Consider the following 12,843-nt stretch of genomic DNA (forward strand, 5'->3'; position numbering starts at 1 on the left):
AGAATTTCACCTTAGGAGCATACAGACCAGTCCAGTCTGTGATTATCTATCAAGGATTTCAGAACACAGACAGTATTTTACCACTCTTATATGTAAAACTCATCTGAATTGGCTTCATTACAACCAGATAACACACACTCACACATCATTGCAACCACTTCTACACACAACAAAAGTTCACGGCAGAGATTAAAAATAAATATATATGTTAAAAGCAGGTGGTTCCATGGGAATTCTTACATCATGCTCCTAATGAGCCCAAACAATTAGCAATCAAATCACAATGTTTAATATCCAGCTAATTAATTTGTGCCATTTGTTCTACTTGAGGTTTTTGTGCTTCTTTCTTTTTTTCTTCCTGCAATGCCCTCTTGAAAGATTAGACAAAGGAACATACAAAATGAGGATATTTATCATGGCTGGAATGAGAGACCTGGATTCCATGATTTGTAATGTTTAAATAAAATCTCCCTGCCTTGAGGCCTTTTAGCAAGTAAGTGGGCGGCAGGTGAATTAATGGTTAAATAGCATTAACAGACAATAGCTCATAGACTTTGGAAGAAGAGATCAAGGATGACACGGAAGGCACAGAATGGAGCAGACTTATGGATTTGTATTGGGGTGCCAGTTGTAAGACCAGCAGAACAGGCTGAAGTGACACAGAGGAAGAAAGGCACTGCCTAAAACTTGAAGGCAATGTTTGCAGATAAACAAAAATGTAGAAGAGGAGGAGGCTAAGACTATGTAAAAAGTGAAAGGAACAGCAGTCACGAGGTGCCCCTAGAACTATAAAAATTGAGAGACTTTTCCTTACTGTGAACTGTCCCAGTGACAGAGTTTTGCAAGTTTCTGGCAGTTCCTGTGGCACATGTATGGTCCCAGTCCCAGCAGCTACATGACCATATATTAGTTACCCCCTAAAACAATATTCTGTTGGGATGAGATCTCTGAGTTGCCTTTTAGAGCAGGAGAAACATTTATTTCCACAAGTCATGTCAGCCACACGTACAAACTATTGAGCTGCATCTCCCTGTACTGAGTTCACATCAGGGATGATTCTTATTATACTAGAATTGGTCTGATTTCCTGTAGAGTCTCTACAGATTAATCACAGGAACCATCTTTCCAACCATCTCGCCAGCGTTCATCCACCCGGGAGCAGTCGAATTCAGACTTCCCCAACTTCCTGTTGATGTCATTATGAAGCAGGCATAGCCACTGGGATAAATTATTCCTGCTTCTGGCATCAGGCTGACTTGTGCGTAATCTGCAGAGGGAAGAGGAATCAAACGCTGTTTACTACTTTATAGGCACTGATTTCACTCTCCAAAGCAGGTGTGTGGCCCACAGATGGTCAGAGCCTCCCTCATCCTCTATTTTGAGATGTCTCACAGAGACCATAAAGGCCAGCATACCGAGATCTGTATTCATTGCAGGCTGCACCTCCACATTAACGGCTGCAATTGGCTTGGATGCATGTGAGTTAGGTGCACTCCTGAAGGTCCTTATCAGTCACATCCTTGGTTGGGAAAAAATTAGATGCCAATCAAAACAGTTTATCCATGGCAAAAGTATTCAGGCTCATAAATAATTTGATTTGAGAGAATCTCTTGGCAAATTAAGTAAATAATAATGAGCATCTTTTCTATATTGGGCTCCATCAAGGTGTTTTAGTCACTAACGAGCTCTCAAATACAAAACTATCTTTTTTTGCACTAGATAATTCCATTTGTGGGTAATTAATTGGCTTGGGTGTACAGAAGATGAAGCTCCGCCCCCTAGCAAACAGAATATATATCAGCCCTCTTCATGTATTGTATTCAGCCATTCCTTCTACTGCCTGAGCTAGCGTAAGCTGATTCTTTCAGTCACTGAGGCAAGGCTGTTTTTGGAAGCTCAAAATCATTGATTCTATTTCCCCAATGTGACACAGGCTGGCTAGCAACCACAGAATCTGCATTATGCAGCTGCTAATGGTGATAAAGTGGTACCCCTCCACAGCAGTAAAAATATCATTACTGGAGTAGCTTTTTAAGATCTATTTGCTCCGGTAAAAGACCAGAGGATTTCTCATCTCCATGTAACAATATGAAGCTCTGTACTGAATCTTTAGTCACCTTTTGAAAGAAGCACGCAAACATTTCTATAAACTTCTTCATGCAGTTCACTTTTCTTGCTAGGTTAGGATATTGATTTGATACCAGAGATTCTTAGCTTTGTGTGACGCTGTATGGAATATGTGGAACACTTTATAATATTGTTAATAGCAATATTATAAAATTGCAAGGAATCTGACCAGATATGACACATGGTATCTGTTAAAATGTTATGATTGGCCAAGTAAGTTAATCTTGTTTAGATGTTTGTATCATCTTTTTATTGTGAGTTATAGATATGGATGGTATATCCATATTTCAAAACTTGTGCTGTGTTTCTGGGTGACACCCCCAGACAGATTGGCATCAGCACTGCCTAGCCTGTCATCGGTGGTACAATGAAGCCATGGAACAGAGCCTGGGGATACACCTTGTGAGTCAGCAAGACATGTAAGGGCAGGCCTGTGGGCAGAGAACTCCAAGGCTTTTCCATGCCATGTGCCGTGAAGCTTGTGTTTGGGACAAAGGAAGTACAAGCCACATGGCAAAAGAATATAAAGAGTAGCTGCATCTTCTCCATTTTGTCTTCGTTCCTGCTTCTTACCTCTGGAGTAACTTTTCTACAAACGAAGCTCTGAACAAAGGACTGAATGACCCATCCAAGCTGTGGATGTGTTCCAAAGGGACTTTCAAGCCAGTGAACTCACCAACACTGCTAAGAACCTGATAGATGGACTTTGTAGTCTCATGTATGTACCTAATCGCTTTACCATTTAACAACTCTCTTCTTGTTCTTTTTTCTTTATAATAAACCTTTAGTTTTAGACACTAAAGGATTGGCTGGCAGTGTGGTATTTTGAGTAAGATCCAACCTAATATTGACCTGGCAATGTGGCTGCCCTTTGGGGTTCAGAAGAACATTTTGTATAGTGAGCAGAGTTTGGGTAGTGAGCTGGGAATGAGTGACAGGGGATGGATCACTTGATGATTCCCTGTTCTGTTAACTCCCTCTGGGGCACCTGGCATTGGCCACTGTTGGAAGACAGGACACTGGGCTAGATGGACCTTTGGTCTGACCCAGTGTGGCCATTCTTATGAACCAGCAAACAAATAAAACTCCTTTCACTAGTTCTTGGAGCTACTGTGCTGTCTGACAGCAGTAGAGTGTTTGTCCTCTGAATGTATATGTCCTGTGTCTTTGTTTATGATTTATTCAATCATAAAACTACATTTTTGCAACACAAAATACAATACAGAATAGGCATAAAGATACCAACTACTGGAAAAGTTGATCTGCAAACCAGACCATTAGAGTCCAACACTTTAGGTTGATCTCTTTACCTGTAGATATATTTTTAAAAGACTCACCTTTCCCTCAGATCTTCTGCACATTCATCACAAGGGAAAAACTTGGAAAATAAGTTAATGAACTGTGTCATATCTTGCTGCTGGGAATTGCTTGGGTGATCTGGGTAATATGCTGCCATAGTGTGAAGGAAAGACCATGTGTTTCTCCCGAGTTCTTCTCTGTCTAGAGGACAATCTGGAGGCTTCTCCTTCTCCTCTTCAACATATGCTTCCTGGGTCAGAAAAATAAGAGGGTTATGTGTGCACATTAGTACTCGGGATAAAAAATGAACATACCTTACACTAACCCCATATGCTTTGTGTTTCTAGCGCACCTTCAATTCAAGGCCCACACAGATATTAGCTAATTAAACCTCCTTTTAAATGAGGTGAACAAATATGATTACTCCCCTTTTTGTTGATAGGGGCACAGGAAGGTTAAGTAACTTGCCTATAGTCTCATACTCCTTCTGTCCATCAACCATGGCCTGTGAAGGGGAGGTTCTAGGTGGGGGGGTGTCTCATTCCTACCCCCTGTCAACCATAGCCTGTGAAGGAGAGTTCGGGGGTGGGGTGTCTCATTTGGACTCCCCCGTTAACCATTGCCTGTGAAGGACTGTGCTGGGGGGCGGCGTGGGGAGAGGTTCTCATTCGTACTCCCCCATTAACCATTGCCGGTGAAGACAAGTTTTTTTTTTTGGGGGGGGGGTCTCATTCATATCCCCCCATTAACTATTGCCTGTGAAAGGGAGTCTCATTCCTATCCCCATCAACCATAGCCTGTGAAGGGCTGTGCTGGCGGGGTGGGGGTTCTCATTCATACTATCCTGTAAGGGGAGTCTTGGGGAAGTGTGTGTCTCACTCATATGCCCCCCATCATCACTGAGTGAGGGGGGAAGGGGGCTCATTCGTACTCCCCTGCCAACCATTGTCTGTAGGGAGAGGGATTCTGGAGAGGGGTCATTCCCAGGGGGTGGGGAACTCGTGAAGGGAACCATCCTCCCCCTCGCGGCGGGAGGGGCATGGGGATCGCTGGGGGTCATCTCTCCTCCCAGCCCCTCCCGCGCTGCTCCCCGGCCGCCCCCTCACCCCGCTCTGCGAGGCCGTCTGCTTCCGTTGCTCCCGGATCCAGCTCCTGAAATCCGTGCAGGCCCGGCACGGCTTCTTCCTGGGCTGCTGCTCCGCCCCGGCGCCGGGCGGCCCGGGCAGGGGGAAAGGGAAAGGGCCGGGGCCGGCAGCCGGGCCAGAAGCCGGGTTTCCTCTACGCTCACTGGGCGCCGCCATCTTGGAACCGCAATGCATGTTGGGCCGGGTGGCATTCTTCACTCCCCGCTGCAACTGCTCGCCTTGGGCAGGGGAGGCGGCCTGGCAGGCGGGAGAGATGCCTCTGAGTGAGGGATGGAGGAGTAGGGAGCAAAGATGAAAGGGAGGAAGAGGTGAAGGAAACAGAAAAGAAAAAAGAGAAAAAATTCTCTTGGGGGTTTCCCTCTTCCGCTGGCCTTGGCCTACCCTAGAGCAGCAGCTACAGAGAGTGAAACTGAAATAGGATAGTATCAGAGGGGTAGGCATGTTAGTCTGGATCTGTAAAAAGCAACAAAGAGTCCTCTGGACCTTATAGACTAACAGACGTATTGGAGCATAAGCTTTCGTGGGTGAATACCCACTTCATCAAATAGGATAAAAGAATCTGCTGGAGCCTACGCAGATTTGTCTGTAGTTAGAACCTGAGCAGCATAGACTGACTTTGAATAACATCCTTGCATCCATTTCTTGCCATAGGTGAAAAACATAAAATATTCTCATTTACAAAATTCTGGTTATCCAAGTTTTAGACAGTGCTACCCAAAATGGCTGAAGTTTGAAATTTGGTTTGGATGCGATGCTCACTGAGGCTTTGTGCCTTTGCTTGGTTTAGAAAATAAAACTGTTTTGAGCATGTACAATACAGCATAACCATGTAAATCCATGTTTGTAGTTAGCAGGGAGAGACCCATGTTTAAGTTTTTAAACAAAAATGTTACAGTCCCCCATGTTCTCAAAAACTTAATTGAGGCTAAAGGTGATTTCATTATTCCAGTGCCCATTAATTGGTCTGAGATGCTGGCATCTCTGAGTAAAGGAAACAAAAAGATGGAAAACACAACTTAAGGTCATGCTCCTGTGAACATTTATTAACATATTGACATCAATGGACTTATGGAATATTTAAAGGCTTGATCTGATAAAACTTGTCACAATTTCTGACATGACTTGTGACCGTGTTCCCATGACAGGCCTAAAGTCCTAGTCTTAGCAGCTACATAATCACTTACAATTGGGTTCTTTCCCTGAGAATTCAGTTGAGGAATGAGCTCTCTGAGTTGCAGGTGAAAATAGGAAGCTTCTTGAGAAAAGACACATGTACACATATGTTTACTTGTATTGTTTTTAATTATATTGCACCAGGTTCAGTTCTTATTGTATTTAAATCATCATAACATCAGTCTTATTTCCAATGGCATCTCCATAAACTAGACACAAGAACCATCTTTCCAGCCCTCTCGCCAGCGTTCATCCATCTGGGAGCAGTCAAACTCGGGTTTGCCCAACATCTTGTTCACATCGTTATGAAGCAGGCACATCCACTGGGATAGCTTCTTCCTGTTGCTGGTGTCTGGCTTTTTTATGCTTAAACTGCAGAGGTGGAAAAGAATCAAAACACTAATTACTCCAGTCCAGAGTCACTGATTTCACTTGCCAAACAAGGAGTCACTAAAGTGCTTGCAGAGTTTATAGAGGTGGCCAGAGGCCACCCCCAGCTTCAATACAGAAATTGTTCTTACAGAAAATATAGGTCCCATGCTCCATCTTGGTCTGAACCACCTCAACTCATCAAGGTGAAACACACCATGCAGATTCTTGTATCCTCTATAGTTCATATCTTAATAACTGATAACTCTCATTAATGATGAGGCGTCTGCAATCTGTTCCATTTTATAGCCCTCCAGGCTCCTGGCAAGTTATTGATGCTAACTCAAGCTAGGCAAAGTTTGGATGCCCCCGTCCAAACTGCTTTGCCTCTGCAAAAACCATCACATTCTCGGAGCTCACTAATACTTTAAAATATTCCCATTGATCAGTTCCTTACAGGAGAAAACCTGTTGGCAGATTTAATAACATTTAGCTGATGTGTATTTCGGGCTCCTTGTAATTCATTTTTTCAAAATCAGTATCTATGTCTCCAATACAAACCCCCGCCCTCTCCTTGTTGGTTTTGTACATTTGTCCGGCAAGGACTAGGCCTTCATCTATAGTTAGAGAGCACATTTCGAGTGCTACCGTAATCATAATAACAATAGTAATATAATACAATTCCCATTGTGTGTAATGAATAGGCTCCAGTTTACAGTAGGTGTAACACTGCCCTCTAGAGGAGGGAATATATCCCAGGCTTGCTTAAATGTTTACCTGCTTTCTGCTGGTTAAGCTTGTGGAACTGATTATTTTACTTGCTGGGTAGAAGTTGTTTTTGGAAGCTGAAAGTCACTGTTTCCCCAGCATGACACAGGCTGACTGTATCCACAGTGTCTGTAACAAGTTCTCATGGATTGTGATAAACTGGAACCCATTCAAAAGCACTGAAAACACTGCTGGAGGAGTGCTCTCAGGTCCATTAGCTCCTGTGAGCAACAGGATTCCCCACCACAGAGCCTGCGCTGTCTCAGGAGTTGTGTGTTATTCATGATATGTCTTATGATGCATTTAAACACAGAATATATCATTTGGGGATGGTGAAAAGGCATCTGCACCCCTGGGAAACAGGCTGATTTACATCCCGCGTTAACAGAGACCAGCACCTGAAGCCAGCTTCCTGCATGTAGATTGTCTTGATGCTTGTCTATATGCAGAGTTGCACTGGTTTAATGTAAGGTGTGATTTTTTTAAACCAATTTAAATGTAAACCAGTGCAAGAACAGGTTTAAACTAAACTTAAATAAGAATATCCAATTAAAGTCTAGCATTGGTTTAGTTCAGGGGTCGGCAACCTTTCAGAAGTGCTGTGCCGAGTCTTCATTTATTCACTCTAATGTAAGGTTTTGCGTGCCAGTAATACATTTCAACGTTTTTAGAAGGTCTCTTTCTATAAGTCTATAATATAGAACTAAACTATTGTTGTATGTAAAGTAAATAAGGTTTTTAAAATATTTAAGAAGCTTAATTTAAAATTAAATTAAAATGCAGAGCCCCTTGGACCGGTGGCCAGGACCCGGGCAGTGTGAGTGCCACTGAAAATCAGCTCACGTGCCGCCTTTGGCACACATGCCATAGGTTGCCTACCCCTGGTTTAGTTAAACAGGTGCATGTTTGTGAGCAGACTAGACCTTATTCCACAAGGACTCACCTTTTCCTTAGATTTTTTGCACACTTTACACAAGGATAAAACTTGCTCAATAAATCCATGAACTGAGCCATCTCGTGTTGCTGGGTGTTGCTGGGATGCTCCGGGTAATATGCTGCCATGGTGTGAAGGAAAGCCCATGTGTTTCGCCCCAGTTCTTCTGTATTGAGTGGACAATTTGAATGTTGCGCTTTCTTCTTAACCTGGGGTCAGGAAAACCAAAGGAATTGCAAGCGCATTAAGACGGTGATAGAACAGCCCTTTCCACTCAGCTTGCATTTAAATCCGCTTGGTCAGTCTAGCACAGGGGTTCTCAAACTGGGGGTCGTGACCCCTCAAGGGGTCGCAAGGTTATTACTGGGGGGTCGTGAGCTGTCAGTCTCTACCCCCATGCCCTGCTTCACTTCCAGCATTTATAATAGTGTGAAATATAAACAATGTTTTTAATTTATATGGGGGTGGGTCATACTCAGAGGCTTGCTGTGTGAAAGGGGTCAACACTACAAAAGTTTGAGAACCCCTGGTCTAGCACCATATTTAAGGGAACAAACAAGGACATTTAAACTCCAAAACAATATGGATTTATGAGAGAGCCACAGGCCTGGTCTATACCTAAAACTTAGGTCAACCTCGCTACATCGCTCAGGGCTGTGGGGAAAAAATCACACACCTTGTGTGGCATAATTAGGTTGACCTCACCCCCGCTGTAGGTGCAGCTAGGATGATGGAAGAATGTTGCCATCGACCTAGCTATTGCCTCTCCAGGGAGTAGACTCCCTACCTTGATGGGAAAACCCCTTCCCTCAGTGTAGGAAGCATCTGCACTACAGCGCTACAGAGGGACAGCTGCTGCATTGGGCCTGTGCTGCTGTAGTGTAGACATGTCCTAACATTCCAACGCTCTTAATGGGGACTCTGAAGACAAAGAAAAATACTTCCGGTACCTAGACGCCTCATTAAAATGCAGTGGCTAGATGAGTTTGTTTGGAGGGTTAGAACTGGGAACACAATAATTTTTCTTCCCAGAAGAGAGGAGGAAATGTTGACCAGGAGTGACTGTGGAGCCTGCAAATTGTACGTACAAGGATGGTTAACGATCACAGGGTTTGTAGCTCAGCCTTAGCTGGGTCATCTATAAAGCTAAGAGCCCCTGCAAGGGTCTGCAAATAAAGTGAAATTAATCTGGCAGTTTTTGAGGACAAATGTGAAATGTCCCAGGAATGGAGGAGGAAAGTGAAGGGAATGGGGGTGGGAAGTAAAGAAAAAGGTGAGTGGCCATTTGGTGGGGAGGGGTTTGGGGGTCATACACACTCTCAGAAGGATTTGCATCAGTCATCAGCCATTCTTGAGGTTAGCGGGGTGTGACTTCTAGATATGCAATTGCTATATAGGTAGTTCATGTTTCCCACATTAGCACTGGCTCTCATGGAAGCAGCCTCTTTTGAATATTACAGAGACGGAACATCTATAGAAGCATGGCATTCTCTCTCTGGATATGGAACGCCTACCTTCTTCCCATGTGGGGCCCAGCCTCCAATTCCTGTCCTCCATTGCCACCCACCCATAATCCCCACCAGCCACTCCTTTGGGCTAATCCCTGCCCCCCTTATCAACCTTTCCCCCGGCATCCCCATTATCCCTTCCTTGGGAGGCTGACCTCCCCCACCCATTCCTGTCGGGGAAATGATCCCCCTTCCATCAATTACTCCTCGGGGACCATTTCTGATCCCCCTTCAACCATCCCTATGCGGTGACAAGAAAACTCCCCGACCCCTTACTCCGTCCTGCCCCGTCCAATTGCCCTTACCCTGGCTGCTGAAACCGAATCCCTCCTCTTCTTGCCCATGGAGTCTTGGCAGACTGGGCAGTCTTTCCTCTTGAACCTATTCTCGGCCACAACAAATGAGGCTCCCCCGAGGAGACCAGGCAGAGCTCCGTCCTCCGGGGCAGGCCAGCTGGACGAAGCTGGGCTGCCTTTCTTCTTGCGGGGTGCTGTCAGCTTAGATCCACCAGGCACATGGGGCTGGGTGCTGCTGCTAGGGGCAGTGGTCTCAGTGGGACTAGGAGAAGGTGACGATGCGGAAGGCTCCGAGGGAGGAGAGGGCAGGTTCTTCCCTGGCTTGTTCTTTTTCCAGTAAAACACCAGCATTAGGTGGCTCTTTTTCCGGAGCTTGGCCTGTGCTAAAGGCTTGGTCTGCCGTGGCGGTGCCATGAAAGAGGGTTTTAAACTGAGGCCACAAGATGAGTCTTTCACCTCTGACGCTGCTATTTAGAGTGTGGAATAAGTATCTGTCTTCCCCCTTCACATCCTACAGTTAAAGGAAACAATACACTAAATTTGTTGATAAGCTGTACCGGGCCTGTCCAGAACAATCTCCCTGACTCCTGCCCTAGGGCTGGGCTGTTACTGGATCAGTACAGTGATGGATGATGGAGAGGGCGGGAGTTAATTGTATAGACTTGATGTGGCTCCAATACACTCCTGAGCCCTCAGCCATGGATGCTGTGGCAGCCCAGGGTGGAATATGATGACAGCGTGATGTGACATCACAATGCCTCTTTGGGACTGGTGGTTGCATTTTGGCATGAGCAGGTGAGTCAGGCGGGAGATGGAAGGCGCTGTTTGGGTGGATACAGCTTTGTCTCTCCTAATCTATTCCTGGCTCTGTCACTAACTCACTCAATGACCTCTGGGGAGTCACTTCACCCCTCAGTGCCCACATCTGTAGAACCAGCGTAATTATGGGTAGTGTGTTGTATAAATAGTTAGCTAGCCCATGCAACCCTCGACCCCAGAGAAGTAGGGAAGTGTTTCCCCATTTTACCAGTGGGGAAACTGAGGCACAGAGCTGAAATGACTCGCCCTCACAGTGAGTAAGCGGCAGAGCCAGGACTACAACTCAGATGTCCTGACTTGCAGTCCCCTGCTCTAACCACTAACTACGCTCTTCCCATCTTGGTGAGCAGATAGATGGTTTCCCCGCAGGAAACTTTTAGCTAGTCCTACAGAAATGCTAATGGATAATGGAGCACACTATGCTATAGAACTATTCTGTCCGGGTTTCCCATCACCTAACTGCCCTTCTTGACATCAGCTAAGAGAGGACACAGCTAGGCTGGACACCAGAAAAACCATTAATACAAGACAGGACCAATTAGTGTGTGCGTTGATCTGCGCAAAGTCTAACTGAGATCCCAGCACTAGCGTGTGTGGGAGTAAGTAAAGACACACTAGCTGGACTGAGTGGGGGAAAATTCTGCACACGTCCAGGAGGTTTGGTTCGAACAGGGTTTACAAACCCTGTTCTTCCTGATGAGCAAAATCCCCGCTCTTCCCATTTCAACACAGCTGAAACAACAGTAAATACCAGGTGAAAAAACAAAGTCTGTCTGCAGAGTCTCTCAGTACAAGTCAAATAGTATAGAGCCATTCACCCTCTCTGGGGGCCTGATCCAAAGCCCATTGAAGCCAATGAGAAAACTCACTGATAGGATCATCCAACCCTGGGTAGGAGAAACCTATTTAAAATGGTGAAGACTGTTTCAAACATGAGATGTGACCTTCCAAAGTCAGCCACTGTGTCTTTAACCCTTGCAAGGATGGGTGTGTAATGACCTGAGAAATGTGCCTTGTCCAACTGGGGGAACAGAGGCTTGAATCCTGAGATGGATGAGGAGTGTCACATGTTGCTTACAGGTCCCTCGTCTCCAGACAAAACCTCGGATCTGGATCTGACGTGGGGTGAAGCGCTGTCTTTTATTGGATTGCTGTGGAAATGGTATTTCACTCCAGCCGAGGTACCTGCCTCGCAAACGGAATAGTCTCTATGGAGTCCTCGTCTGTAAATCCCCTGCGACAGCACTCATAGCTGCAGCCTCTGTGTCTTGTCTAAGAGCGTCTCTAGCTGATCTCAGAGGAATATCGCTGCAGGAAGCTACATGACAGCATTCTGGGGTGGGTCCTTGCCCCCTTTTCCTCTCCCACTTCTACGCGTCTAGCACAAGCCTCCTCCATTTCCCTGGGCATGAGAGTCTTCTCCTCCGCCACCCTCACCATCTGGAAACAGCCTGCCTGTACTTCTCCATCTTGTCCTTCTTCCAGCTCATTTCTTACCTCCGCTGAAAATACCTTTCTCTCCCCGCCCCCATGCCCAAGCTTCTAAATGGCCTTCTGCTGGTAGGGTCAATTCTATTGCATTATGAACTCTGCAAAGTATTGTGGGAGGGGCAATTTGTCTGAAAGCTGCTGTACAACATGAAGTTCCCTGGTAAAGTGTTATCCTCTGATGCTAGATAGTTAGCACCATGCAAAGTAACGTTTCCAGTAGGAAACGGGCCGCCCTCAGAAAAGTTTGGAGGTTCATCTTTGACCAGCATTCTAAACCTCCTGGTTTGGTTGGCTCTGACCTGGATTCCTACTATGCTCTAGGCCTGATTTTGTTTAAAGGGGTCTTCACCCATCCCCCCTTTATGAGGGTGCAGTTTTGTGGGGAAATTTATTTGACACCAATGAGGAAATATACTTGTTACTATCTTCCCTGGTTAAATGTAGGTGCCGTGGGTGGATTTGTTTGGTTGTTTGTTTTGGTTTTGGTCCAGGGAGTAGGGTGTTACACTTAGGCCTTGTCTACACTATCAAGTTTTGTCGCCCAAAACTGCCTTTTGGCGACAAAACAGCAAGAGCGTACACACTACAATGGGACTTTTGTCACGAAAAACGCCCAGTTTTGGTGACAAAAAACTTCCACCCCACGAGAGACTTTTGTCTTTTCCCCTCCCTTTATTGTCGACAAAGAGCCAGTGTAGACGCTGCTGATTGTTTTGTGGACAGAACTGGCTTCCCCCAGTATCCCACAGTGCCTGCCCTGATCGCTCTGCTCAGTGTTTTGATCTCTGCTGCCCTGCAGGCATGCGCCCCTCTCCTTTCAAAGCTCCGGGAAGTATCCGAGTGCTGCTCCGTGTGGCGAACAAAGAGCAAATCATTGGACTGCTCCTGTTCTGCCCGGCACTAGGGACACAGAC

The 12,843-nt window shown here is 45.7% G+C and overlaps 1 protein-coding gene across 1 annotated transcript; it reads right to left on the minus strand.

Annotated features, from left to right (window-relative positions):
• Nucleotides 1-593: 593 nt before the first annotated feature.
• Nucleotides 594-4,745, minus strand: GFER (growth factor, augmenter of liver regeneration). The gene is made up of 3 exons (XM_065412040.1): nt 4,533-4,745; nt 3,465-3,676; nt 594-1,267 (listed from the first exon to the last, which is right to left on the minus strand). Exons 1-3 carry the CDS (start codon nt 4,743-4,745, stop codon nt 1,105-1,107), a joined length of 588 nt encoding a protein of 195 aa, XP_065268112.1. The 3' UTR covers nt 594-1,104.
• Between the last annotated feature and the right edge of the window lie 8,098 nt (nt 4,746-12,843).

Source organism: Emys orbicularis, chromosome 10, assembly GCF_028017835.1.
Source record: "Emys orbicularis isolate rEmyOrb1 chromosome 10, rEmyOrb1.hap1, whole genome shotgun sequence".
Classification (NCBI taxonomy): Eukaryota; Metazoa; Chordata; order Testudines; family Emydidae; genus Emys; species Emys orbicularis.